This window comes from Pristiophorus japonicus, chromosome 9, assembly GCF_044704955.1.
Source record: "Pristiophorus japonicus isolate sPriJap1 chromosome 9, sPriJap1.hap1, whole genome shotgun sequence".
Taxonomy (NCBI): domain Eukaryota; kingdom Metazoa; phylum Chordata; class Chondrichthyes; family Pristiophoridae; genus Pristiophorus; species Pristiophorus japonicus.
In genome coordinates, this window is record NC_091985.1 from 74,650,703 (window position 1) to 74,677,481 (window position 26,779).

Consider the following 26,779-nt stretch of genomic DNA (forward strand, 5'->3'; position numbering starts at 1 on the left):
CCTGATGGTACTTAGAATTAGAAAAATGTTCCTAAAAGCAGTTTATCTTTCAAAATGATTAGTTACAAGAAATTGTTATTCTTTGGTCACTACAATACCTTGATTTTGTAATTTCAGTTGTTCCTCCTGCTTGGAGCTGTCCACACCTGTAGGGTGTGGGGTCTTTTGCAGCGACTTGGGACAATGCTTGAAGGGAGTTTCTTCCTGTTCCCATTGAAGATTCACAGCACTACCCTTCTTCAACGGGGTCTCCAGTGAGGAGGCTTGCTGACTTGGAGTCTGATCTTGTTGCCATGGAAATACAGATGAAGAGGATCGCTGCCGTGCAATATTCCGATGGCTAATGGTGCTATGAGGTTGTGTTTGGTTGGTCAACTGCAAAAGTATAAAAACTTAATTCAAGGCGTTTTCCACTACAACAAAGTAACTTAATCCTAAATTGAGAACACCCCTATCAGCGCAAGACCTTCTATTTCCACAAGCCATTCTTCTACATTCTCAAAGCAAAAGTCGATTTAATATCAAATTTGATGAGATGGGTGATGAGGACACATTTGGAACTGGTTTGTGACTATCATGAGGCCCTTATAGTTAACAGAGGTTCAATCCCAGGTCTGAAAAGAAGCAGGACAGTGTGCTAACTCATTGCACCGTCCAGGCCACCAGGGAAAGTGTCTTCCTACATTTTTAGAAGAGTACGAGACACCACCACAACAGTTCACATTTATATGGGGCCTTTAACGTGGAAAATGTCCCAAAGTGCTTCACAAAGGTGTCATCAAAAAATGGACACCATGCCAAAGGAAATTGGGGGGTGGGGTGCAACTATAACCTTGGTTAAAAAGATAGATTTTAACAAGGTCTTAAGGGAGGACAGAGAGGTGGAGAGGCAGAGGGGTTCAGGGAGGGAATTCCAGAGCATGGGGCCTAGGTGGCTGAAAGCATGGCCGCCAATGGTGGGATGAAAAGAGAGGGAGCGGTGCACAAGAGGCCAGATTTAGTCGAATGAAGAGTTCAGGGGGAGAGGTTGTAGGGCTGGAGGACATTAGAGATAGGCAAGGTTAAGTTATGATGAGATTTAAAGACAGGGATGAGAATTTTAAATTACAAACAGCAATGCCAAATTCCCCATCCTCCGATCTCACGGACTTGCTTGCCCAGAGTGCCCCTGGGGTATAACCTCATAAATCTCCTATCGTCCCACTCACCTCAACCACCAGTGCCCTATTTGACTCAGTCACTGGACCAATAATCACTGCCCGTACCTTCAGAATATCTGCTCACTCGTGGATGGTGGCATGTTTCCCCTTAGTGAAGGCTCCTCACCAAGTTATACTTTTCATCACCTGCACCACTGCAGTGATGGTGTGACTCTTATCACCTTGGTCTCTCCCCCGTATCCTTTGGTATTTTCTCCTCTTCCGAGCAACTCACATTGTTCTACCCACTCACCTCTTTAAAATGATTGTTGTCCACCATCACTTTATGCCCCACCCCAATTTCTCACTGAGAAATCGTCCCTCAGCCTCCACATTTCATCTTCTCATTTTCAGTTATTTAAATATTCATCTCAGTTTCCCTTCCCTTCCCTCCTCCAAATTCACTGACTTCCAGTCCACACTAAATCTTTTCCTCCATATAAACTCACCTACACCTATTCTCGCGACCACCCTCTCAATCTTGCCATTTCCCATGGTCTCAAACAGACAAAGCCATCTCCAATCACTTCCTCATACCACTCATCCCCCTACCCCCTTAAAGCCCTACTTCCTTGTGTCCATCCTTGGAGAAAACTCAAACCCAAATTATTTATAACCACACTTTTTAAATCTCAACTGTCTAGCCACTGGCCCTCCATTTGCCACAATACTTTTGCAGCTACTAAATACACTTAACCACTCCCTCATGACAGAGGTGGTGGGGATATAGAGCTGGATGTCATCAATGTGCACGTGACAGCTGACCCCATGTCTGTGGATGATGATACCAAGGTGCAGCAAGTAGATGAGGAATAGGAGCCATGCATAGATCCTTGGGGGGACTCCGGAGGTAATGCTGTGTAGGCTGGAAGAGAAGCCGTTGGGGGAGATGCTCTGGTTGGTAAGAGTGAAAACAAGCAAGGGTAATCTCACTAAGCTGGACATTGGAGGAAAGGTTATTGGAGGATGGCGTGGTCAACCAGAGAGATCGAGGAGTATGAGGAGGCATAATGCACAGTCACAGAAAATGTCATTTATGATGTTGGTTAGGGCCGTTCAGTGCTGTGGCAAGGGTGGAAACCTGATTGGAGAGTCAAACAAAGAACTCCAGGAAAGATATACACAGATTGAGACGTATCACATCACATTCAAGCAAATTTGAGAGACTGACAATGGGGCAGTAGTTTGCTAGGATAGACGGGTTGAGGGTGGGTTTTTTGAGAAAGGGTGATGATGGTGGTTTTTAAAGGAACGAGGGACAGAACAGAGATGGGGAACCATTTAAAATGTCAGTTAGCATGGAGACCACGAAGGAAAGTGGCCAGCAATTTAGTACGAATGGGGTACAGAGAGCAGAAGGTGGGTCTGATTGTGCTCAAAGGTAGCATAGAGGAAGATGGGTGAAAAAACAAGAGACAACGATTCAGCCCTTAGGCAGCAAGGGGAAGGTGGGAAAGCACAAGAGGCACCTGAGCAGATAGTCTCAGCCTTGGTGACAAAGAAGTGCGTGAGTTCCTCACATTTGTTGGAGGTAAGAGAAGGGTTTGAGGAGACAGTCCTTGAGAGTTTCCCTTTTTTTAAAAACAGGTTTTAGTTTTAGTTTTAAGAAATTGGAATGTTATTAATTTTATAAAAAACGGTCATCAATTAGCAAATATTACACAATGCCATAGTAGCAATGCCTTATTTTCCCCAAATTCAAATTGTTGTATTATACTATCTCCCCTGTAGTTAGGGGATCAATGATATGACGCTACGTAACAATTCTGACTGTGTAACTTTTGCACCATCTATTTGGAAGTGTACAAGAATGGTATGCATGAACTAAATCCATGAATTTCCTGAATTCCCTGCAGGAAAGTGCCTTTCAACTGAATCTCCCTGATGGCAAAGCAGAAATCAGAACCCACCAGAGGAAGCCATGGATGTGAACCCACAATCTACCATTAAAATGGCACAAAAAGGTTTGATTGTATATATAATAGTTGGAAAACAAACCAGAAAGCAAGGCTAGTGGAAAACAGAATTTAAATACAGCTAATTTTTCCAAAAACCCTGCCACAAATCTGGCCTCTTCCCATTCTGGATTGCTTAGGGAAGTCCAGCATATTGGAATATAGGCAATACGATTAAGAAGCTTGCAGATGATACAAAAATAGACTGTGTGGTTGATAATGAAGAAGAAAGCTGCGGACTGCAGGAAGATATCAATCAACTGGTCAGGTGGGCAGAACAGTGGCAAATGGAATTTAATCCGGAGAAATATGAGGTAATGCATTTGGGGAGGGCTAACAAGGAAAGGGAATACACAATAAATGGTAGAACACTGAAAAGTGTAGAGGAACAAAGGGACCTGGGAGTGCATGTCCACAGATCCCTGAAGGTAGCAGGCCGGTAGATAAGGTGGTTAAGAAGGCCTTTATTAGCCGAGGCATAGAATATAAGAGCAGATGGGTTATGTTTGAACTGTATACAACACTGGTTAGGCCACAGCTGGAGTACTGCGTGCAGTTCTGGTCACCGCATTACAGGAAAGACTTGATTGCACTGGAGAGGGTACAGAGGAGATTTACGAGGATGTTGCCGGGACTGGAGAATCTTAGCTATGAGGACAGATTGGATAGGCTGGGTTTGTTTTCCTTGGAACAGAGGAGACTGAGGGGAGACCTAATTGAGGTGTATAAAATTATGAGGGGCCTAGATATAGTGGATAGAAAGGGCCTATTTTCCCTTAGCAGAGGGGTCAACAACCAGGGCGCATAAATTTAAAGTAATTGGTAGAAGGTTTAGAGGGGATTTGAGGGGAAATTTCTTCACGCAGATGGTTGTGGGGGTCTGGAACTCACTGCCTGAAAGGGTGGTAGAGGCAGAAACCCTCACCACATTTAAAAAGTACTTGGATGTGCACTTGAAATGCCGTGACCTGCAGGGTTACGGACCTAGAGCTGCAAAGTGGGATTTGGCTGGATAGTCTCTTGTTGGCTGGTGCATACACGATGGGCCGAAATAGCCTCCTTCCTTGCTGCAAGAATATCTATGATTCTATGATATTGCATGGATGCACTTCCTCAAGGGTGGGGTTGGAGGTAGGAGAGGAGAAAGAGGAAAGTACAGGGAAGATATACAAGCACTCATTGCAGCATAGTAAGCAACAGTATTACATAGTACTACATGTGTGAAAATTGGTGTTGCGTCCATAAGTGTCAAAAAGGGATTTATCATATTTATCAAGCAACAAATCTCTTATCAAATAGCTGCGCCTCATATATGCAAACGAAGGAATTCTGAGGGGTAACAGTAACCACAGATGGGTCCATGGAGAGGAGATGAGCAAGCCCTTGATGAAAATAGTGATTTTTCCTCCTTAAAAGCCCAGGGGGAGATGGAAGCCAAGCGCCGAGCTCCTGTGCCAGGCCGAGGGAGAGATCCTGTCGGCCGCCGCACCGACCCTGTGTGCCTCGAGCCCGGTGATCAGCGGAGACGGGACGTCAACAGATCGGTGGTGGAACTTAAGCACTTTCGCAATTTCAGTTTTGAACTGCAATAAAGTTTGTCTTTTCTCTCCACACAAACATTTTTAAGTAGTTTGTATATAATATAAATGTTGTTCCCTCCCTCCAAAAGCTATAACTCAGCTCAGTTTCCCAAGATGGCGTCGGGAACGCCGATTTCGATTGGACGCCAACTTGGTACGGCAAGGTTTTAAAAAGTGGTCCTTAGCACTGTCCTGAAAAAAAAATTGGCGAAACTATCCAAAACGGCGTTATGGACGGGTTTGACCCAGAGTGACGTCAGAAAAACGGTACTTTTTAAAAAAAACGGTCTTTATCTTAAGGACGGCGTTATATTCACCGGGCTGATCACCGTGCTCGAGGCACACAGGGTCGGTGCGGCGGTCGGTGCGGCGGCCGACAGGATCTCTCCCTCGGCCTGGCACAGGAGCTCGGCGCTTGGCTTCCATCTCCCCCTGGGCTTTTAAGGAGGAAAAATCACTATTTTCATCAAGGGCTATATTCAAAAAGGAGTTAGATATATTCAAAAAGGAGTTAGATGAGGTCCTTACTACTAGGGGGATCAAGGGGTATGGCGAGAAAGCAGGAATGGGGTACTGAAGTTGAATGTTCAGCCATGAACTCATTGAATGGCGGTGCAGGCTAGAAGGGCCGAATGGCCTACTCCTGCACTTATTTTCTATGTTTCTATACCATTGGCAAAACTAGCAAAATCACCTTAAATTAGGTTAGCTCCAAAAAACACCGCTCAAAAAAATGGAGCTAAATGGTGGCGAATTTTGGGCCCCAAAAGTGGACAAAACAGGAATAAAAAAGGGAAAAATAAAAGCTCTAAATGCTATGAATAAATCTGAAATGTAAAAAATAAAATGCTGGAAATATACATCAGCAACTCGTAAGAGAACATTTAAGTTAATGTTGCCGGTAATGAAACAGTTCCCAGTTCAGTCACCTTTCCCATCTCTTTTTAAATGCCAACAGATCTGCTGTGTTGTTCAGTAGGCATAACAGATTTATCTCACCTTGGCCTGAATTATTTTGAGTTCTGTTTCCAATCGGCTTCTTTCTTCCACTTCTTTACTATATTTTTCCTGCAGTTCCTTCAGTTTTGAATCTGGAAGAGAAGAGAATCAACAAAATGATTTGGCATCAAACAACCTCCTCTAACTTTGTTTCACACAAGTTGACAAAAATATTAAAATCTTTTGGTACATTATGCAAAAATAACAATGACTATTCTCTAATTAGCAGTTCAGCTGTGGCTGTTATTTTTTAATCCACCACTTGGTATTCCCAATCATGCAGACCAGAAGGATCCCATATATTGGCAGATCTTAGCCAGGGCAGCTGTAAGGGGCATTATAATTGGCCTTGCAATTAGCTGAAAGACAGCCGAGATTATGTGCTCAAATCTTGGAGTGGCATTTGACACATAACCATCTGTCTCAGAAGCGAGAGTGCTACCAATAAGCCATGGCTAACACTTTGACATTTTTTTGCAATGTTAAAACCTTTAAAACATTAATATACAATAGACAATAGTATCTCTAGCCCAGCTTACCATCAACATTTTGATTTGGTGTCGTAGGTCCAGAGAGGTTTCTTTGTGGTGTTCTAGACTGTACATCTGCTGGCATTGCAGTCTGCTGGCTTCGCTCAAATTCAGACTTGTATCTGTTTTTTTAAAAAAGTGCAGGTTGTTAGGTGATATAAAGTATTATCTATCTTTTCATTTGCAGAAGCAGAAATAATTCTTATATAGTTTCATTTCAAAGACTAATAAAGTAGAAAAAAAATCTCAAATGTAGTTCAGCCTGTCTATATAATAAAAAGCGAGTTACACAATGACTGGTCTACATCAGTTTTCTTCAGCTATTAAGATAATTATACAATACCTTCATGTTACCATTAATTTCCTGCACCTATATCCCCACCACCCCCAAAGATGGCTAATGTAAAATGTAATCTAGCCACCAATTTTACTTTACAGCTCATAACTACTTCTCGCCAATACCACACCACATTGTTTACACGCTAGGTCATATGGGTAACTTGCAATAAATTGTTAAAGGGACATATCCCTCCCTCCCCCTATAAATCAAAGTACAGTATTCCAGGAGGAGGTTAAATGAATGAGGAAAACAGGAGCAGTCACATTATTTTGCCTACAGTGGTGTTTTCCTCTTTCAACAATTTTTTTTCTCCTTTCCTCTGTCCCAAAGGCATCAACTCCTTGCTGGGACACAGTTCCACAGATGCCAATCATCCTCCGGTATCTAAACCCACGTGGCTGTTATTCATGTTTTGAGACGAGACAGAAAGTCAGCAGGCTATTTTACCACACACATCATTACTGCAGAGCCTGATACTGTCTTCAACATGACATCCATGCATGTGTACTCTCAATAGGGGTTACTGGATACTGATTAGGAATTGAAAGCATGGCAAATTTTCCTCTCCTTATTGCAGAGGAACTGAAGCCATTTGTAGCACACTTGCACCCATTTGAACAGAGCCGATCACAAACTGTGAATATCCTGGTCTTTACAGCTTAGCCACTCACCAACTTAACCAAGTAAGCTAAAGTGCTGCTTTACATTAATGACATAACCAGGAGATCTAGGACAAAACATACCCTATGTAAAAAATATTTTTCTGCTATTCCAAAAATAATTCAATCAGCAACTGTGTTGTTGAATTCAAGATGCCATATGAATTTAAACAGCACCCTCTGGTGGCTAACTATTTAGCACCAGGTTTCTTCACAATTACTTTATTCCAATTAATATTTGAACTTTTAAGTTATACTGCCCCACATTTTTAACCAATAAAATGCTGTCATGTTTCCTATTGAGAGGCTCTGTTCAGAAGACTGTTTGGGGGGGGGGAAATAGTTTACTGGTGGAGGCTTACACAAAATCTAATTTGGGCCACCTTAATGATTGTCTGGTTCCAGGAGTGCTACATCCCTGGGGCCGAAATTGCCATCCGTCCCAAACAGGGCGCACTTACCGTTTTTTTAATTTTTTGATGTTCAGCTCTTTGATTTTTGTGTGTCGGTGCAGTTTTCCGAGCAGAAGTACCATTGGACCAGGTCAGCGCGATGATGTGACACGTCACAATGTCCTTCTCTTTCAGTTAAAGGGGAGGGTCACTACGAACTCTGCAGTCATGTTAGTGGCGCCCACTGGGCCACTAGGGAGGGTTTCGGCCAGGCCAGTGGCCCGGTAGCCAAGAGGGGGTGCCGGGCTGCCTGCTGGCGGCTCAGCCAAACCCGTGGCCTCCATTGTCGGGCCAACCTCGGGTCAGCCAACAATTAAAATAAAATGGCAGCGGCGGCAGAGCGCCCTCCCCTTTAAGGGGCCGACATGCTGCCCAGGTACACACAGCTTCCTGCAGGGGAAATCGATCAGTGGCACCAATTGCCAGTCGATCTGCTCCCGCGAGGCAATTTTCTATGTGGAGTGGAAAGGGGATCGGTGCGTGCCCGACGGTGCGGCCACAGGCAGCGCAGTGACCATTACCGCAGGCAAAAACATGGAAGCCAATTTATAAAATATCGGTGACACTGCGCTGATTAGGCGGTGAGTCCTCGTTGACCCGTGGCCACCTCTTTGAGGCGGTCACGGCTCTTATAGAAAGAGGCAATTTCGGCCACCCTGTCTTTTGGCACCAAGCAGTTCTACCTTGGCACTCTGTATGGCTATGGGTTAGAATATTCTCAAGTCAATTTTATCACAGTATAAAAACCTCTTTACCTCTTGTTCTCTTGCTCAAGTTTGTCCACCTGTTTCTTGCTTGATGCAAGCTGCCCCTCCAGGTAATTAACTTGTGATTCCTTCACCTGGAGTTCATGGGAAATCTTCTGCCTGGTTTTTTCAAGGTTGTCATATGATTCTATTAGGTTCTGGTGCTCCCGCTTCAGAGCACTTGTTTCAGTCTTCTCATTTTCTACCTGTTTTAAAAGTAGTGATGGAAAATGATTTATCATATCCTTTCTACCATAGAAAGAAAAAAAGCTACTGGTTACTTTACAATAACCACGATGCCTCCCAACTCCAGCCCCACTTTACTCCCTTTTGAAGTCTTTTATATGTTTCTGGGCTGTGATTCTGCTGGTGCTATGCACCCAAAGTAATTTATTGTTTATTTCAACCAGTGAACGTCAACAGGCTATTTTACAATGAGAGCATCACAGCGAAAATAGATTCAAGATCAAACTATTCTTATAACATGAATGTAAATATAAATGTCTGATTGGCTGTTGATAGCACTCTCACATTTGAATCATAAGGATTCAATCACCAGATAATCTGTTTTAGTGATGTTGGTAGAAGAATAAATATTGACCAGGACATTGGGAGAAAGCCCCTTCTCTTTTACATCTGCTTGAGGGAAGACAGGAGCTTAATTTAACATCTCATCTGAAAGAAGGCACCTCCAACAATGCAGCACTCCCTCAGTACTGCACTGATGTGTCAGCCTAGACTATATTCTCAAGATTCTGGAGTGAGGCTTGAACCCACAACCATCTGACTCAGGAGGCGAAAGTGCTACAACTAAGCCACTGCTGCATTGAAAGCCCAATGCTAGTTGCGCTGAGAAAGTGATGAATGGCATGCTCCTTGAACCACTGCAGTTCTTGTACTAATGTTAATCCCACAGCGGTATTAGGTAGGCGATGCCAGGATATTGGCCCAGTGACAATGAAGTAATGGCGATATATGTCCATGTCAGCATCAATATTCTCTCTAAGCTGTGCGATTGTGCGATTCCAGGGCCGGCTTTCCCAATGAGACTTCAATCCCATCAATTTCCCTAACACAATTTCCTGCCTAAAAAGGATATCCTTCTCACTAGACCCACTGTTCCCTAGTACCACCGGAAGGTTATTTGTATCTTCCTTCGTGAAGACAGAACCGAAGTATTGGTTCAATTGGTCTGCCATTTCTTTGTTCTCATTATAAATTCACCTGAATCTGACTGCAAGGGACCTACGCTTGTCTTTACTAATCTTTTTCTCTTCACATATTTATAGAAGCTTTTGCAGTCAGTTTTTATATTCCCTGCAAGCTTCCTCTCATACTCTGTTTTCCCCCTCCTAATTAAACCCTTAGTCCTCCTCTGTTGAATTCTAAATTTTTCCCAGTCCTCATGTTTGTTGCTTTTTCTAGCCAATTTATATGCCTCTTCCTTGGCTTTAACACTATCTTTAATTTCCTTTGTTAACCATGGTTGAGCCACCTTCCCAGTTTTATTTTTACTCCAGACAGGGATGAACAATTGCTGAAGTTCATCCATGTGATCTTTAAATGTTTGCCACTGCTTATCCACCTTCAACCCTTTGAGTATCCTATGCCAGTCTATTCTAGCCAATTCACGCTTCATACCGTCGAAGTTACCTTTCCTTAAGTTCATGACCCTAGTTTCCGAATTAACTTTGTCACTCTCCATCTTAATAAGGAATTCTACCATATTATGGTCACTTTTCCCCCAAGGGGCCTCGCACAACAAGATTGCTAATTAGTCCCTTCTCATTACACAACATCCAGTCTAGGATGGTTGGTTCCTCGACAGATTGGACTAGAAAACCATCCCTAATACACTCCAGGAAATCCTCCTCCATCGCATTGCTACCAGTTAGGTTAGCCCAATCAATGTGTAGATTAAAGTCGCCCATGATTACTGCTGTACCTTTATTGCACACATCCCTTAGTTCTTGTTTGATGCTGTCCCCTCATCCTCAAAGAATTTCAGCAAATTTGTCAAACATGACTTCCCCTTCATAAATCCATGCTGACTCTACCTGACCGACTTCCCCTTCATAAATCCATGCTGACTCTACCTGACCGAATTATGTTTTTCCAAATGTCCCGCTACAGTTTCCTGCTTTTTGTCCGCCTCCTTTTTTAAAATAGGGGCATTATATTTAGAGTTTTCCAATCTGCTGGAACCTCCCCAGATTCCAGTGAATTTTGGTAAATTAAAATCAATGCATCCACTATCCCTGCCGCTACTTCTCATCCCTCGGATGCAAGCCATCAGTTCCAGGGGATTTATCCGCCTTTAGTCCTATTATCTTACTGAGTACTACCTCCTTAGTGATTGTGTTACGTTCCTCCCCCTCTATAGCCCCTTGACTATCCATTGTTGGGATATTTTTAGCGTCCTCTACCGTAAAGACTGACACAAAATATTTGTTCAGAGTTTCTGCCATCTGCATGTTCTCCATCACTAATTCCCCAGTCTCATCCTCTAAGGGACCAGCATTTACTTTAGCCACTCTTCCTTTTTATATACCTATAGAAACTCTAGCTATCCGTTTTTATATTTCGTGCTAGTTTACTTTCATAGTCTATCTTCCCTTTCTTAATCATTTTTTTTGGCTGGCTTTTAAAAGCTTTCCAATCTTCTGTCCTCCCACTAGTTTTGGCCACTTTGTAGGCCCTTGTTTTTAATTGGATACCATCCTTTATTTCGCTACGGATGGCTATCTTTTCTCTTACGCCCTTTCCTCCTCATTGGAATATATTTTTCTTGAGAGTTGTGAAATATCTCCTTAAATGACAGTCCCTGTTCATCAACCATCCTACACTTTAATCTAATTTCCCAGTCCACTTTAGCCAACTCTGCCCTCATACCTTTGTAGTCTCTATTGGCTGTAAAGTGATTTGGAACGTGTTGAGTATTTCTAAAGATGAGCCCATCATTTAATGAAGGTGCCTTTAAGAGTATGCGTCATGATCATGTTGCATGCTTTGCTGAATATCAATACAGCAGCCAATTTTGCACACAGAAAAGTCTCACAAACAGCAAATGAATGAATAACAAGATAATCAGTTTTTATTGATGTTGGGTGAGTGAAGAATGATGGTCAGTGTGTCTTTGAGAAATAAGAACATAAGAATTAGGAACAGGAATAGGCCATCTAGCCCCTCGAGCCTGCTCCGCCACTCAACAAGATCATGGCTGATCTGGCCGTGGACTCAGCTCCACTTACCCGCCTGCTCCCCACATACTTTTAGGTTCACCAGAATAGGCAAACGGGGTATCGCTTTAACATCCCACATGAAAGACAGCAATTCTGATAATGCAGCGTGTTCTCAGTATTGTGCTGGAGCCTAGATTACATGCTCAAGCCCATTGTGGGGCTTCAACTTACAAACTCCTAACCTAGTCAAGCAAGCCAACATTCACGAAACAAGCCGACACATAGGATCAACTAAACCATGTCTGAATAAGTGAAAAGTAATCACCTTTTGTTTTTGTTTCAGCAGTGCAGCTTCCAGGGATTCTAGCTGAAACTGCCGCTGCTGACGTTCTTTTTTGAGTTTATCCAACTGAGTCTCAATCTCCTGTATCTTCTGGAGAGCTTTTGTGGACAACCCCTCCTTCCACTCTTCTACAACCCAACTCATTTTGTTCAATTTTGTAAAAATATTAGGTCATGACCTGTGAAAAAGGAAAAGTTCTAGATTATACTGCAACAATTTGCATGGAATCAAAGTGACATATATACTTTAAAAGGCACACCCTTTATTGTCAGTTGTCAAAGGAAAAAGTATTCCTCAATTTTAAAATGAGCGAAACTGGAACAGCATATACCACATGGGGCGATGCAACAGAAGATAACGAGCTGTTTCTTTAAATAGCATTGGATCAATTCCCACTAGGAAAAGGGACACAAGACTCTTAGTTTCAGATCCACAGTAATGAAGCTGCTGGAAGGTTTAGAGGGGTAGGGCAGATGGGCCAGTGGTAGTCCTCTGCTCAAAAAAATATTTTACTATACAATGTTATGAATATCACTCAGCTATTCTAGGCTACGCCAATCAAATTGCATAACACGTCATTGCAATATAATGCCCATTCCTAAACATCAGTTGGGGCAATCATTGTTGAGTGAATTTGCTGAGCACAACTCTGAATTATTTGAAAAGGCTGCTGACCCCTGTCTGGTGGAATTAGAGCAACTTTTCTTCACCTTTCCAGTCTGCATAGCCCATCAGATTTCAGAAGGAATACAAGATGCTGTAAAAGATATTTGATGCTCATGGTTCAGTAACTCCATGTAGAATGAAAAACAATTATTTTTAAATCTAACTGATACACAACCATCAGCATCTCTCCTACAATCCTTTGGGGAGCTCAAAACATGGCTTACAATAATTTCAAACAAAATACAATAAACTAGACATTAAGTGAAACAGTTGCTTGTTTAATAATTCATTATAATACCACTATTATTTGAGGAAATCACATTCAAAATATTTTATTAAGCAGAAAATCAATTTAAAGAAATGTACACACAAACAAACCTGCCCAAATGTCATTCTTTAAGGATAACAAATATTAAAAACAGTAACTTACAGTAAATTGTCAAAACAGTAACTTCACACTTCAACGTATTCGTAATGGTGTGTTAAATGGGACTGCAGTACACTCAGTGATCACTACTCTCATTGCGGTTTGCACTACATTATGTGATCATTACTCTCACTGGATTACACTACCGTTTGAGTTCTACCTAGGTAGATAGCAAGTACCAAGATTAACCCATTTAACAATGATCACTACTGACTTGTTCAAAGTACTCACCACCCTCACTGCTCACTACCCCCACTGCTCATTTACCCGCAGGCACTGATGGATGCGATGCGCCCTCGCTCCCCACCCACCTATCGCTCAAAACACAAACCAAGGGAGCGATCAGCTAACAATCTACAAAGAAGCTCACACACCCACAGCAACCCGGGCACACCGCCGTCAAAGGAAGCACCGGTTAAAACATACGATTCGGCACCAACCTGAGCCGACGCCTCCATCAACACCAACAGCCCGATTTCAAATTGTAGCGCTCCGAGTTTCAAACGTGTGCGTAATCAACGGTAAAAGGTTCCAATGTATCGAGGGTTTCTATTGGCTAACGGTAGCACACGCCCATTTTGAACCCGTCTCTGACGAGCTACCGTGACTCGCTTTGATGTTTGATTGGTTCATTTCAACGCAAACGGAGGCCGGGCGCAATGTTTGATTGGTGGCCTTCTAAATTCAAACTCGGGCCTCTCCGTGGATTGGTTGTTTCACCTCAGCCGTTGTGTTGTCTGGGTGCCCGTAAGGCGGGCTCCTGATTGAACAAGAGTCCGGGAGTTGCTTCTTCTGTTGGGTTCGCTCACTGAGGAGTTCATCTCTGAGTCATTGGCCATGACCTCGCTGCTACAGAAGAAACAACCATGTACAATGATGGCCTAGAAATCCTAAAAATGAATGTAACATAGTAGGCAGGATTTTTAAAAATATGTTTTTTAAATTTAATTAAATTATATTTTTGATTGTTTTAAAACTCTTACACCTGTAAATGTAGGCTATGCGCCTGCTTTTATCAGGCACAAGAGTTTTCAGGACATCCACTGGGAAGTATATGGGTAAATACCGCAATCTTGCCCTTGTGAATGTCCTCGATGTGGAGATAAGGAAGCTCTGTCAAGCCGGTTTTCAGCGTATGCCCATTGTGCGTGGAAAACCGGCTTTTGCGATACCTTCCCGGGTCCGTACACAATCCGTACAAACCCAGGAGACTGGAATTTCTGTGCCGATATTTCAAATAAAACAGAAAATATTGGAAGTAAACAGCACCTCAATTCAGCATCTCTAAAGAGAACACACAGGCTAATGTTCTGGTGTACGACCCTTCATCAAAAGTAGATATGAAGACTTAAAGTTGCAGGCATGTCCAGGATTTTAGAGTGAAAGAAAGACTCGCATTTCTATAACGCCTTTCACGTCCACCGGTCGCCCCAAAGTGCTTTACTGCCAATTAAGTACTTTTGAAGTGTAGTCACTGTTAGAAACATAGAAACATAGAAAATAGGTGCAGGAGTAGGCCATTCGGCCCTTCTAGCCTGCACCGCCATTCAATGAGTTCATGGCTGAACATTCAACTTCAGTACCCCATTCCTGCTTTCTCGCCATACCCCTTGATCCCCCTAGTAGTAAGGACCTCATCTAACTCCTTTTTGAATATATTTAGTGAATTGGCCTCAACAACTTTCTGTGGTAGAGAATTCCACAGGTTCACCACTCTCTGGGTGAAGAAGTTCCTCCGCATCTCGGTCCTAAATGGCTTACCCCTTATCCTTAGACTGTGACCTCTGGTTCTGGACTTCCCCAACATTGGGAACATTCTTCCTGCATCTAACCTGTCTAACCCCGTCAGAATTTTAAATGTTTCTATGAGGTCCCCTCTCATTCTTCTGAACTCCAGTGAATACAAGCCCAGTTGATCCAGTTGAGGGATAAATATTGGCCATGAATAACTCCCGTACTCTTGTTCAAAATGGTGCCATGGGATCGTTTGCATCCACTTGAGAGAACAGACGGGTGATCGCTTTAACATCTCATCAGAAAGAAGACACCTGTCATGTATTCAACCAGCATTGTAACCCATGTTAATGTTTGGTGCGTCCCCCAGATCGGGGGACCACGATTTAATGTTTTCGTTTCCTCCCAAAAGTTTGTAACCCATGTATAAAATGACCTAAGTTGTACACCGTGAGAACACTGACCACGAGGTGGGAGACACTCCTAACCTGGACCTTCAGGTATAAAAGGGGAAGCTCCACCCACCTTCATCACTTGAGTGCTAAGGAATAAAGGACAGGTCACAGACTGACCTTCTCTCAAGCATGGGCCTCGTGTGCATTTCTACTGTGTAGTAAGGACGTATCAATGGCGACAAGAAACTGGGATTTAAACCACGCGAGCATGGCCACTAGCAGAACAGACGAGAGGTACTGTGTTAAGGAATGGTTGGGACAGAGATTCAACATTGTTAAAGCAGCACACAGTTCTCCAGGCAGACAAGGGCAGTCGGGCATGCCCCAACATGTAGTCGAACCCAGAGGGGGAGTTCGACAGAGACAATGGCAAGCTGAACAGCGATTCATGCCATTGCAAGGGACAATGGGGCCATCAACACCTGTTAATGGTGCACTCAAGGACAATAACAGGGGCAGTCAGGGACGATCGACTGGCAAGGGACCTTTTGTTTCAAACCGCAACTCATGCTGGAGGCGTGGAGGCATATATTCAGCCGGAGTTTGCAGAGATGAGCAAAATACCTGCAGAAATTGCAGAAATGGACACTGGGGGAAATCGCTGAAAGCTGAAGTTCAGCGAGTTCATGTGGAGCACGTATACAGTTCATATACCAGGACGCCACCGATAATGACGAAAGTGCTCCTCAATGGCATCCCAGTATCAATGGAGTTAGACACGGGTGCCAGCCAGTCCCTGATGGGTATCAAACAGTTCGAAAAGTTGTGGGCATCCAAGGCCAGCAGGCCAAAATTATCGCCGATTGACGCACAGCTACGGACTTACACAAAGCAGATCATTCCGGTGCTAGGCAGCGCCACGGTAGTCGTGACCCATAAAGATTCGGAGAACAGGTTGCCACTCTGGATTGTCCCAGGGGACGGTCCCGCACTACTGGGGAGGAGTTGGCTTGCTGTCATGAACTGGAAATGGGGCGATGTCAATGCAATTTCCTCTGTGGAGCGAGTATCATGCTCACAGGTCCTGGACAAATTTGACTCATTATTTCAACCTGGCATTGGCACTTTCATGGGGGCCAAGGTAGTGATTGACATAAACCCGGACGCCAGACCAGTACACCACAAGGCCAGAGTGGTGCCGTATGTGATGCGGGAAAAGATAGAAGGCGAATTGGACCGCCTGTTGAGGGAAGGCATCATCTCGCCAGTCGAATTCAGTGACTGGGCGAGCCCGATTGTGCCGGTGCTCAAGGCGGATGGGTCGGTCAGGATATGTGGCGATTACAAGGCCACCATCAATCGGGTGTCACTCCAAGACCAGTACCCGCTACCGAGAGCGGAGGACCTCTTTGCGACGCTATCCGGTGGCAAACTTTTTTCAAAATTGGACCTGACCTCAGCTTACATGACCCAGGAGCTGGCGAGTGAGTCGAAGAAGCTGACCACCATCACGACACACAAGGGGTTGTTTGAGTACAACAGATGTCCATTCGGGATTCGCTCGGCCGCCGCGAAATTCCAACGAAATATGGAAAGCCTCCTCAAGTCGATTCCAGGGACGGTGGTTTTTCAGGACGACATCCTCATTACGGGTTACGATACTGAAGAACACCTCCACAACCTGGAGGAGCTGCTACGCAGACTGGACCGGGTAGGTCTTCGACTGAAAAAGGCGAAGTGCGTCTTCCTAGCTCCAGAGGTAGAATTCCTGGGGATGAGGGTAGCAGCAGACGGGATCAGCCCTACTGCATCCAAGACGGAAGCGATCCAGAGAACACCCAGACCCCGTAACACGACGGAGCTGCGTTCGTTCCTGGGGCTCCTGAACTATTTTGGTAACTTTCTTCCCAAATTGAGCACGCTGCTAGAGCCGCTACACGTGCTCCTACGCAAAGGTCGCGAATGGGTCTGGGGGGACAGCTAGGAAAGGGCTTTTAATAGAGCACGCAATTTGTTATGTTCCAACACTCTGTTAACGCTATATGACCCATGTAAGAAACTTGTGTTAACGTGCGATGCGTCGTCCTATGGTGTCGGGTGTGTGTCGCAGCATGTCAATGCCAAGGGTCAGTTACAGCCGGTAGCTTATGCCTCCAGGAGTCTGTCCCAGGCAGAAAGGTGCTACGGGATGGTAGAAAAGGAGGCGCTCGCATGTGTATATGCGGTAAAGAAAATGCACCAGTACCTGTTTGGCAGGAAATTTGAGTTGGAGACAGATCACAAACCCCTAACGTCCCTTTTGGCCGACAACAAAGCCATAAATGTAAACACATCGGCCCGCATACAGAGGTGGGCACTCACATTAGCTGCCTATGACTACACAATTTGGCACAGACCGGGCACCGAAAACTGCGCTGATGCACTCAGCAGGCTCCCACTAGCCACCACTGAGGGGGCTACCGAGCATGGTGCTGAGATGGTCATGGCTGTTGAAGCTTTCGGAAGCGAAGGCTCACCCGTGACAGCCCGTCAGATTAAAGTCTGGACAAATAGAGACCCGCTATTGTCTCTAGTCAAGAAATGTGTCCTGAATGGGGACTGGGCAGCCACGTACAGGGCATGCCCTGAGGAATTTAAACCATTTCACAGGCGCAAGGATGAACTCTCGATTCAGGCCGATTGCCTACTGTGCGGAAACCACGTAGTCATGCCCCAGATGGGCAGAGAGGTGTTCATCAGAGAACTCCACAATGGGCACCCGGGCATTGTCACGATGAAGGCAATTGCCAGGTCACACGTTTGGTGGCCAGGGATAGACGCAGATCTGGAACTTTGTGTTCGCAGGTGCAACACGTGTGCCCAGCTGGGCCATGCGCCCAGGGAAGCCCCCCTTAGCCCCTGGCCATGGCCCGCCAAGCCTTGGTCACGCATCCATGTGGACTACACAGGTCCTTTCATGGGGAAAATGTTTTTGGTTGTAGTAGACGCCTACTCCAAATGGATCGAGTGTGACATTTTAAATTCAAGCACATCCTCTGCCACGGTAGAAAGTGTACGGGCAATGTTCGCTGCCCACGGTCTACCGGACATCTTGGTCAGCGACAATGGCCCGTGCTTCACAAGCACTGAATTCCAGGACTTCATGGCAGGCAATGGAATTAACCATGTTAGAACGGCACCGTTCAAGCCGGCCTCAAACGGCCAGGCAGAACGAGCAGTGCAGATAATCAAACAGGGGATGCTCAGATTCCAAGGGGGTTCCCTACAAACCCGCTTATCACGCCTCCTGTTGGCCTATAGATTCCGACCACACTCGCTTACAGGGGTTCCACCCGCAGAGCTACTAATGAAAAGGACGCTCAAAACCCGATTATCCCTTATACATCCCACCATGAAAGAAATTGTCGAGAGCAGGCGCCAGTCACAATATCACTACCATGACAGGAATGCGAGGGCGCGATGTATTGATGTAAATGATCCTGTTTTTGTCCTCAACTACGCTGCAGGGCCCAAATGGCTCGCAGGCACTGTGGTTGCCAAAGAAGGAAATAGGATTCTGGTAGTTAAACTTACCAATGGACAAATCTGCCGCAAACATGTGGATCAAACAAAAAGGAGGTTCAGCAACCCCATAGAAGAAGCAGAGGAATAACACGATATAGAGTTCACTCCACCACAGGTGACCGAACACCGGAACCAAAGGGAGGAGAGCCCAGTCACTGTGGGCAGTCCGGACAGGCCTGAGGCACTGCAAACAGCAAACACTCAGGCCAGCGCCCAACAACCGGAGCCCCAACTCAGGCGCTCTACAAGGGAGCGTAAACCACCAGAGAGACTAAACCTGTGATCCCAATAAGACTTTGGTGGGGGAGGTGATGTCATGTATTCAACCAGCATTGTAACCCATGTATAAACTGACCTCAGTTGTACACCGTGAGAACACTGACCACTAGGTGGGAGACACTCCTAACCTGGACCTTCAGGTATAAAAGGGGAAGCTCCACCCACCTTCATCACTTGAGTGCTAAAGAATAAAGGACAGGTCACAGACTGACCTTCTCTCAAGCATGGGCCTCGTGTGCATTTATACTGTGTAGTAAGGACGTATCAACACCTACATCAGAACATAAGAAATTGGAACAGGAGTAGGCCATACAGCCCTTCGAGCCTGCTCCACTATTCATGGCTGATCTGATCATGGACTCAGCTCCACTTCCCCGCCCGCTCCCCATAACCCTTTATTCCCTTATCGTTTAAGAAACTGTCTATTTCTGTCTTAAATTTATTCAATGTCCCAGCTTCCACAGCTTTCTGAGGCAGCGAATTTCACAGATTTACAACCCTCTGAGAGAAGAAATTTCTCCTCATCTCTGTTTTAAATGGGCGGCCCCTTATTCTAAGATCATGCCCTCTGGATCTAGTCTCCCCCATCAGTGGAAACATCCTCTCAGCATCCACCTTGTCAAGCCCCCACATAATTTTATACATTTCGATAAGATTGCCTCTCATTCTTCTGAACTCCAATGAGTAGAGGCCCAACCTACTCACCCCTTTCCGCATAAGTCAACCCCCTCATCCCCGGATCAACCCAGTGAACCTTCTCTGAACTGCCTTCAAAGCAAGTATATCCTTTCGTAAATATGGAAACCAAAACTGTACGCAGTATTTCAGGTGTGGCCGCACCAATACCTTGTATAGCTATAGCAAGACTTCCCTGTTTTTATACTCCATTCCCTTTGCAATAAAGGCCGAGATACCATTGGTCTTCCAGATCACTTGCTGTTCCTGCATACTATCCTTTTGTGTTTCATGCACAAGTACCCTCAGGTCCCGCTGTACTGCGGCACTTTGTAATCCTTCTCCATTTAAATAATAACTTGCTCTTTCATTTTTTCCTGCCAAAGTGCATGACCTCACACTTTCCAACATTATACTCCATCTGCCAAATTTTTGTCCACTCACTTAGCCTGTCTATGTCCTTTTGCAGATTTTTTGTGTCCTCCTCACACATTGCTTTTCCTCCCATCTTTGTATCGTCAGCAAACTTGGCTACGTTACACTCAGTCCCTTCTTCCAAGTAGTTAATGTAGATTGTAAATAATTGGGGTCCCAGCACTGATCCCTGCAGCACCCCACTAGTTACTGGTTGCCAACCAGAGAATGAACCATTTATCCCGACTCTCTGGTCTCTGTTAGTTAGCCAATCCTCAATCCATGCTAATATATTACCCCCAACCCCGTGAACTTTTATCTTGTGCAGTAATCTTTTATGTGGCAGCTTGTCAAATACCTTCTGGAAGTCCAGATACACTACATCCACTGGTTCCCCTTTATTCACCCTGTCCGTTACATCCTCAAAGAATTCCAGCAAATTTGTCAAACATGGTCGGGGGCAGTCGGGAGCAGCGTCGAGGGGGTCCGTGGAGAGGCTTATAAAAGGCGTACTTGTGCAGCTACAGGGAGAAGGCAAAAAAGAAGTAGAAAGAAACAGAAAGGTGACGTCACAGCCAAGGGGGTAAGTGATTGGCTGGTGATTGGTGAGTAGTTTTTCTTTTTTCTTTTCGATAACAGTGAGTAAACTTTAGCATTGTTGTTGCTTATCTAAGGGTTAAGTCATGGCAGGACAGCTCAGTCACGTGTTATGCTCCTCCTGTACCATGTGGGAACTCAGGGACGACTCCAGTGTTCCTGACGACTACGTGTGCGGGAAGTGAATCTGCCTCCAGCTCCTGACAGACCGCGTTGCGGAGTTGGAGCTGAGGGTGGATTCACTCTGGAGCATCCACGATGCTGAGAATGACTTAAGTAGCACGTGTAGCGAGTTGGTCGTACCGCAGGTAAAGGGTCCACAGCCAGATAGGGAATGGAAGACCAGCAGGAAGAGCAGTGCAAGGAAGGTAGTGCAGGGGCCCCTTGTGGTCATCCCCCTGCAAAACAGATACACTGCTTTGAGTACTGTTGAGGGGGATGACTCATCAGGGGAGGGCAGCAGCAGCCAAGTTCATGGCACTGTGGCTGGCTCTGTTGCACAGGAGGGCAGGAAAAAGAGCGGGAGAGCGATAGTGATAGTGGATTCAATTGTAAGGGAAATAGATAGGTGTTTCTGCGGCCGCAACCGAGACTCCAGGATGGTATGTTGCCTCCCTGGTGCAAGGGTCAAGGATGTCTCGGAGCGGGTGCAAGACATTCTAAAAAGGGAGGGAGAACAGCCAGTTGTCGTGGTGCACATTGGTGCCAACGACATAGGTAAAAAAAGGGATGAGGTCCTCCAAAACGAATTTAAGGAGCTAGGAGCTAAATTAAAAAGTAGGACCTCAAAAGTAGTAATCTCGGGATTGCTACCAGTGCCACGTGATAGTCAGAGTAGGAATCGCAGGATAGCGCAGATGAATACATGGCTTGAGCAGTGGTGCAGCAGGGAGGGATTCAAATTCCTGGGGCATTGGAACTGGTTCTGGGGGGAGGAAGGACCAGTACAAACCGGACGGTCTGCACCTGGGCAGGACTGGAACCAATGTCCTAGGGGGAGTGTTTGCTAGTGCTGTTGGAGAGGAGTTAAACTAATATGGCAGGGGGATGGGAACCAATGCAGAGAGACAGAGGGAAAAACAATGGAGACAAAAGCAAAAGACAGAAAGGAGATGAGGAAAAGTGGAGGGCAGAGAAACCCAAGGCAAAGAACAAAAAGGGCCACTGTACAGCAAAATTCTAAAAGGACAAAGGGTGTTAAAAAAACAAGCCTGAAGGTTTTGTGTCTTAATGCAAGGAGTATCCGTAATAAGGTGGATGAATTAACTGTGCAAATAGATGTTAACAAATATGATGTGATTGGGATTACAGAGACGTGGCTCCAGGATGATCAGGGCTGGGAACTCAACATCCAGGGGTATTCAACATTCAGGAAGGATAGAATAAAAGGAAAAGGAGGTGGGGTAGCATTGCTGGTTAAACATAGAAACATAGAAAATAGGTGCAGGAGTAGGCCATTCGGCCCTTCGAGCCTGCACCGCCATTCAATGAGTTAATGGCTGAATATGCAACTTCAGTACCCCATTCCTGCTTTCACGCCATACCCCTTGATCCCCCTAGTAGTAAGGACTACATCTAAATCTCATTGTTTTTTTGGTTAATTTTCTTTGCTCTTCTGAAGGTGCAGAAATCAATCACGAGAGAGAGAGGTCAGCAGTACCCTGCAGTCACTTAGTGCCGCAATTGCTGCCCCAGCTGAGATCAGCTCACTTCAAACAGCCTGGGACTAGAACCTAGGATCTCTGGTCTGTATGGATTGGTATTACACTGAGCAGTGACTTTACTCATGAAAGGTTGTGGGAGCTTTTGTTCGCGCTCTAAAGTGGCCATTCGCAATGTGGTGTTCTGGGCAATGAACATTTGGTTGTTATTTGATTGTGTGGGTCAGCACAACCAACCTTGATCCTGTCTTTAACACGTGTATCACCAGAAGGCATCATTGGATTATCATAAAGTGAAAAGTATAGTCGACTTTACACATTTTACTTTCTTCTTTTTCCCCTCTTTCCACCCCCACTCTCTCTTTATCCTTTTGACCCACGTTGGGCATTACAGCATGAAACCGTGGAGTTACCCAATGATTCCTTGGGTTCCTACCTTGTGCTATCTTTCTGTTTCCCTTCCTTCCTGGATCCTGCTGTGCCATGAATCATGTGTGGCCAAGAGAATAGTCAACTGATCCTTAGATCTTCCTAATCAGTAGAGAAGCTTTGTTCAGCTTTCCCTCCCCCTCTGTGAAGAAGCACTTAACTGCTGCTTGGCACTTTCTTGGGTGTCAGCACACAAGATTGAGATGATAGTGATATACTACCTGTACTGTCAGTTGATTTTAGTATTGGTAATTGTATCAAGTTATAATTTTTATTGGAGGGGGCTTTAAGGAGCCGAGGGTTCAATTTATTTTAAGGCTGCAAGCAAAATAAACTAGGAAGCCCATTGCCAATCGCCCTGTCCTTCTGAAGAACCACTCGTGTGATTAAAGTGCCACATGCACCCTTTGTTCTCTGGTACCTTGTAGAGGTGATCAGTCTTTGTGCGAGTGTAGATTGTTGGCAAGCTGTTGGACTTTTACAGCTGATCCTATCCATCCCCAGATTGCGTGCGCACTTTCCAATGGGAGTTGCTGGGTAAACATCAGGAGCAGGTTTCTTGGCTGATTTTTCTTTGCCAGCCTGGGGCGATGAAGCCAGTTGCTGTGCCCTGATTGCTTCCTCAGCTGACATCAACTAAATCAGCACCAGCAGCACAGACTGCCAGTTAAACCGTGTAAACTTCTGGACTGTAAAACTGTTTTGCTCATTTGGCAAACTGGGCTGGTGGGGAAACTATCTCCATTAACTCTAAATTAATATCCTATTTAAGTTTGGAGTACTGGGTTCTTTCAAATGGTAAAGCGATACTCTGGCTTTAATTGGAAATGAAATCCACAATGGTGTGCCTGAAATCACTTTGAATCAAGCATGTCGAACTGTGAGGGCTTAGAGATGTGTGGCATTGCGGCATGCTGCTGATTTCCATCCAACTAACTGCCATCTCTGTGAACCATCATGGATTACAGTAATTGGGATTATTGTAATCCATACATAATTTACTTTTGCCCTGTCCGTGAGATGGGAAATCACTGCCAGTGGTAACGGATGTGCGCTTTTTTTCTATTTTAAAAATAGCAGGTTAGGTGATGAAGCAAGTTTCAATGTTGTCCTTTCACCCCTGCAGGAGTGGTATGTTAGCTGTGACTCATCGCATTGAGGTGAAAAATCAGCCAGAATTTCACTTGTGACCCCCTAATGGAAATAGCATGTGCTTGGTTGTTGGATAAGAGTGCGATGGGCCTTGGCTGTGGTGTCTCACCATGCTTGAAAAGCATGCTTGAATGACAGTTCCTGCCTCTTAAAAAATTGTTGTGGTTGATGTTTCTCCTCTATTACCGACTGAAGTTTTTGTTTAAAATTGCCAGAATGCTCTTTAAAAGCAAAGTAAGAGAAAATGGTTGACGTGAAATTTGTCCACAGCTTCCAGGGCCACGATTGAAAAACTAAGATTTACTGATCCAATGAGCTCAGTGGAAATCTGCAGCATAATTATAAATAGAAAGGAATGATTCAAGACTGTAATCCAACCTCAGGATTTGAATGACGTCCTCTGAACCTCAAGCCTTGTATTCCTTTCTTGCTGTCCGTTTGTTCTATAAAAACCATTTGGTGATATGAAGAATGGCTGAAATGTTTCAGTTGATGTTCATTCAGCTGTATAATTGTAGTTGCTGCAGCTTTGCAGGCCGTAGTTAGTCCTTTTGGATTTTCACATTATTTTTTGGCTGAATTCAGGACAGAAAATCTGGCAAGCCCAGCTGCAACCAAATATGTGGTGTTTTTTTTTTAGTCGCATTAAAATAAATATTTGTCGTCAGAGAATTTTAGGTTGAATGAACAAAATAATTTTCGAAGAAATAAATAAAATACTTTAAATGCTTATAACTGTCTTCACAAGGTATACTGCTGAATGATCTGCAGAAGTCCTTCAGTGTGAATAAATATAACCAAATGTATTTGAGTCTGGGTAATACCAGGTGTGTGTGGACAGTGCAGGGATATCTGCCAAAGGCTGCAGAACAGGGGAGAGGCACCTCGGGTCATGGTGGATAAAATGTTAAATGTTGACGAGCAGTGTGGCAAGGCCATAGAAAAAGCAAATATGGTGTAAGTGTGTATTGCTTGAATAGTATGACATAAAGCCAGGAATACTATACGAGGCAATGCAAGGCCTTGGTGTGACCACATTGGGAATATTGTGTCCAGTTTTGAGAGCCTGGAGAAGGACCAGAGGAGGGCATCCAAAATGATGCCTTGTCTTTCAGCTATTAGAATAGGCTGAAGAAACTGGGACTGTTTTCCACTGGCAGACTTAAGGTTTCAGGAGATATGAATAGGGTTTTTTTAAATAATGGAAAGAGACTGTCTAGGTGGATAGGTTACTTGAGGTAGATAGGGATCGGAGAACTAAAGGCATATGAGCATAGAGTTGGGTTTGGTGCTGGAAAGTATTTATCTTCACTGAGTCGGAGATTAATGCAATAGTTAGGAAGGACATTAGCTTGGATGATATGGAATCTATATGGGTAGAGCTGCAGAACACCAAAGGGCAAAAAACGTTAGTGGGAGTTGTGTACAGATCTCCAAACAGTAGTAGTGATGTTGGGGAGGGCATCAAACAGGAAATTAGGGGTGCATGCAATAAGGGTGCAGCAGTTATAATGGGTGACTTTAATTTGCACATAGATTGGGCTAACCAAACTGGAAGCAATACGGTGGAGGAGGATTTCCTGGAGTGAATAAGGGATGGTTTTCGAGACCAATATATCGAGGAACCAACTAGGGGGGAGGCCATCTTAGACTGGGTGTTGTGTAATGAAAGAGGATTAATTAGCAATCTCGTTGTGCGAGGCCCCTTGGGGAAGAGTGACCATAATATGGTGGAATTCTGCATTAGGATGGAGAAAGAAACAGTTAATTCAGAGACCATGGTCCAGAACTTAAAGAAGGGTAACTTTGAAGGTATGAGGCGTGAATTGGTTAGGATAGATTGGCGAATGATACCTAAGGGGTTGACTGTGGATGGGCAATGGCAGGTATTTAGAGACCGCATGAATGAACTACAACAATTGTACATTCCTGTCTGGCGTAAAAATAAAAAAGGGAAGGTGGCTCAACCGTGGCTATCAAGGGAAATCAGGGATAGTATTAAAGCCAAGGAAGTGGCATACAAATTGGCCAGAAATAGCAGTGAACCCGGGGACTGGGAGAAATTTAGAACTCAGCAGAGGAGGACAAAGGGTTTGATTAGGGCAGGGAAAATGGAGTACGAGAAGAAGCTTGCAGGGAACATTAAGACGGATTGCAAAAGTTTCTATAGGTATGTAAAGAGAAAAAGGTTAGTAAAGACAAACGTAGGTCCCCTGCAGTCAGAATCAGGGGAAGTCATAACGGGGAACAAAGAAATGGCAGACCAATTGAACAAGTACTTTGGTTCAGTATTCACTAAGGAGGACACAAACAACCTTCCGGATATAAAAGGGGTCAGAGGGTCTAGTAAGGAGGAGGAACTGAGGGAAATCCCTATTAGTTGGGAAATTGTGTTGGGGAAAATGATGGGATTGAAGGCCGATAAATCCCCAGGGCCTGATGGACTGCATCCCAGAGTACTTAAGGAGGTGGCCTTGGAAATAGCGGATGCATTGACAGTCATTTTCCAACATTCCATTGACTCTGGGTCAGTTCCTATCGAGTGGAGGGTAGCCAATGTAACCCCACTTTTTAAAAAAGGAGGGAGAGAGAAAACAGGGAATTATAGACCAGTCAGCCTGACCTCAGTAGTGGCTAAAATGATGGAATCAATTATTAAGGATGTCATAGCAGCGCATTTGGAAAGAGGTGACATGATAGATCCAAGTCAGCATGGATTTGTGAAAGGGAAATCATGCTTGACAAATCTTCTGGAATTTTTTGAGGATGTTGCCAGTAAAGTGGACAAGGGAGAACCAGTT

At 44.6% G+C, this 26,779-nt stretch overlaps 1 protein-coding gene across 3 annotated transcripts in view; it reads right to left on the reverse strand.

The window, feature by feature from the left end:
* cenpf (centromere protein F) overlaps positions 1-13,590 on the reverse strand; it is a 59,907-nt gene extending 46,317 nt beyond the window's left edge. For 2 of the 3 annotated variants that reach the window (XM_070889464.1, XM_070889462.1), the window contains exons 1-6: positions 13,519-13,590; positions 11,968-12,163; positions 8,470-8,666; positions 6,273-6,385; positions 5,734-5,825; positions 99-375 (exon numbers count right to left, since the gene is read on the reverse strand). In XM_070889464.1, the coding sequence (XP_070745565.1) occupies positions 99-375; positions 5,734-5,825; positions 6,273-6,385; positions 8,470-8,666; positions 11,968-12,129 (841 nt within the window). In that variant the 5' untranslated portion in view covers positions 12,130-12,163; positions 13,519-13,590. Of the gene's footprint in view, positions 1-98; positions 376-5,733; positions 5,826-6,272; positions 6,386-8,469; positions 8,667-11,967; positions 12,164-12,660; positions 12,693-13,518 lie in introns of those variants that run through there. The other variant, XM_070889463.1, reaches the window with a different exon arrangement.
* Positions 13,591-26,779: the final 13,189 nt, after the last annotated feature.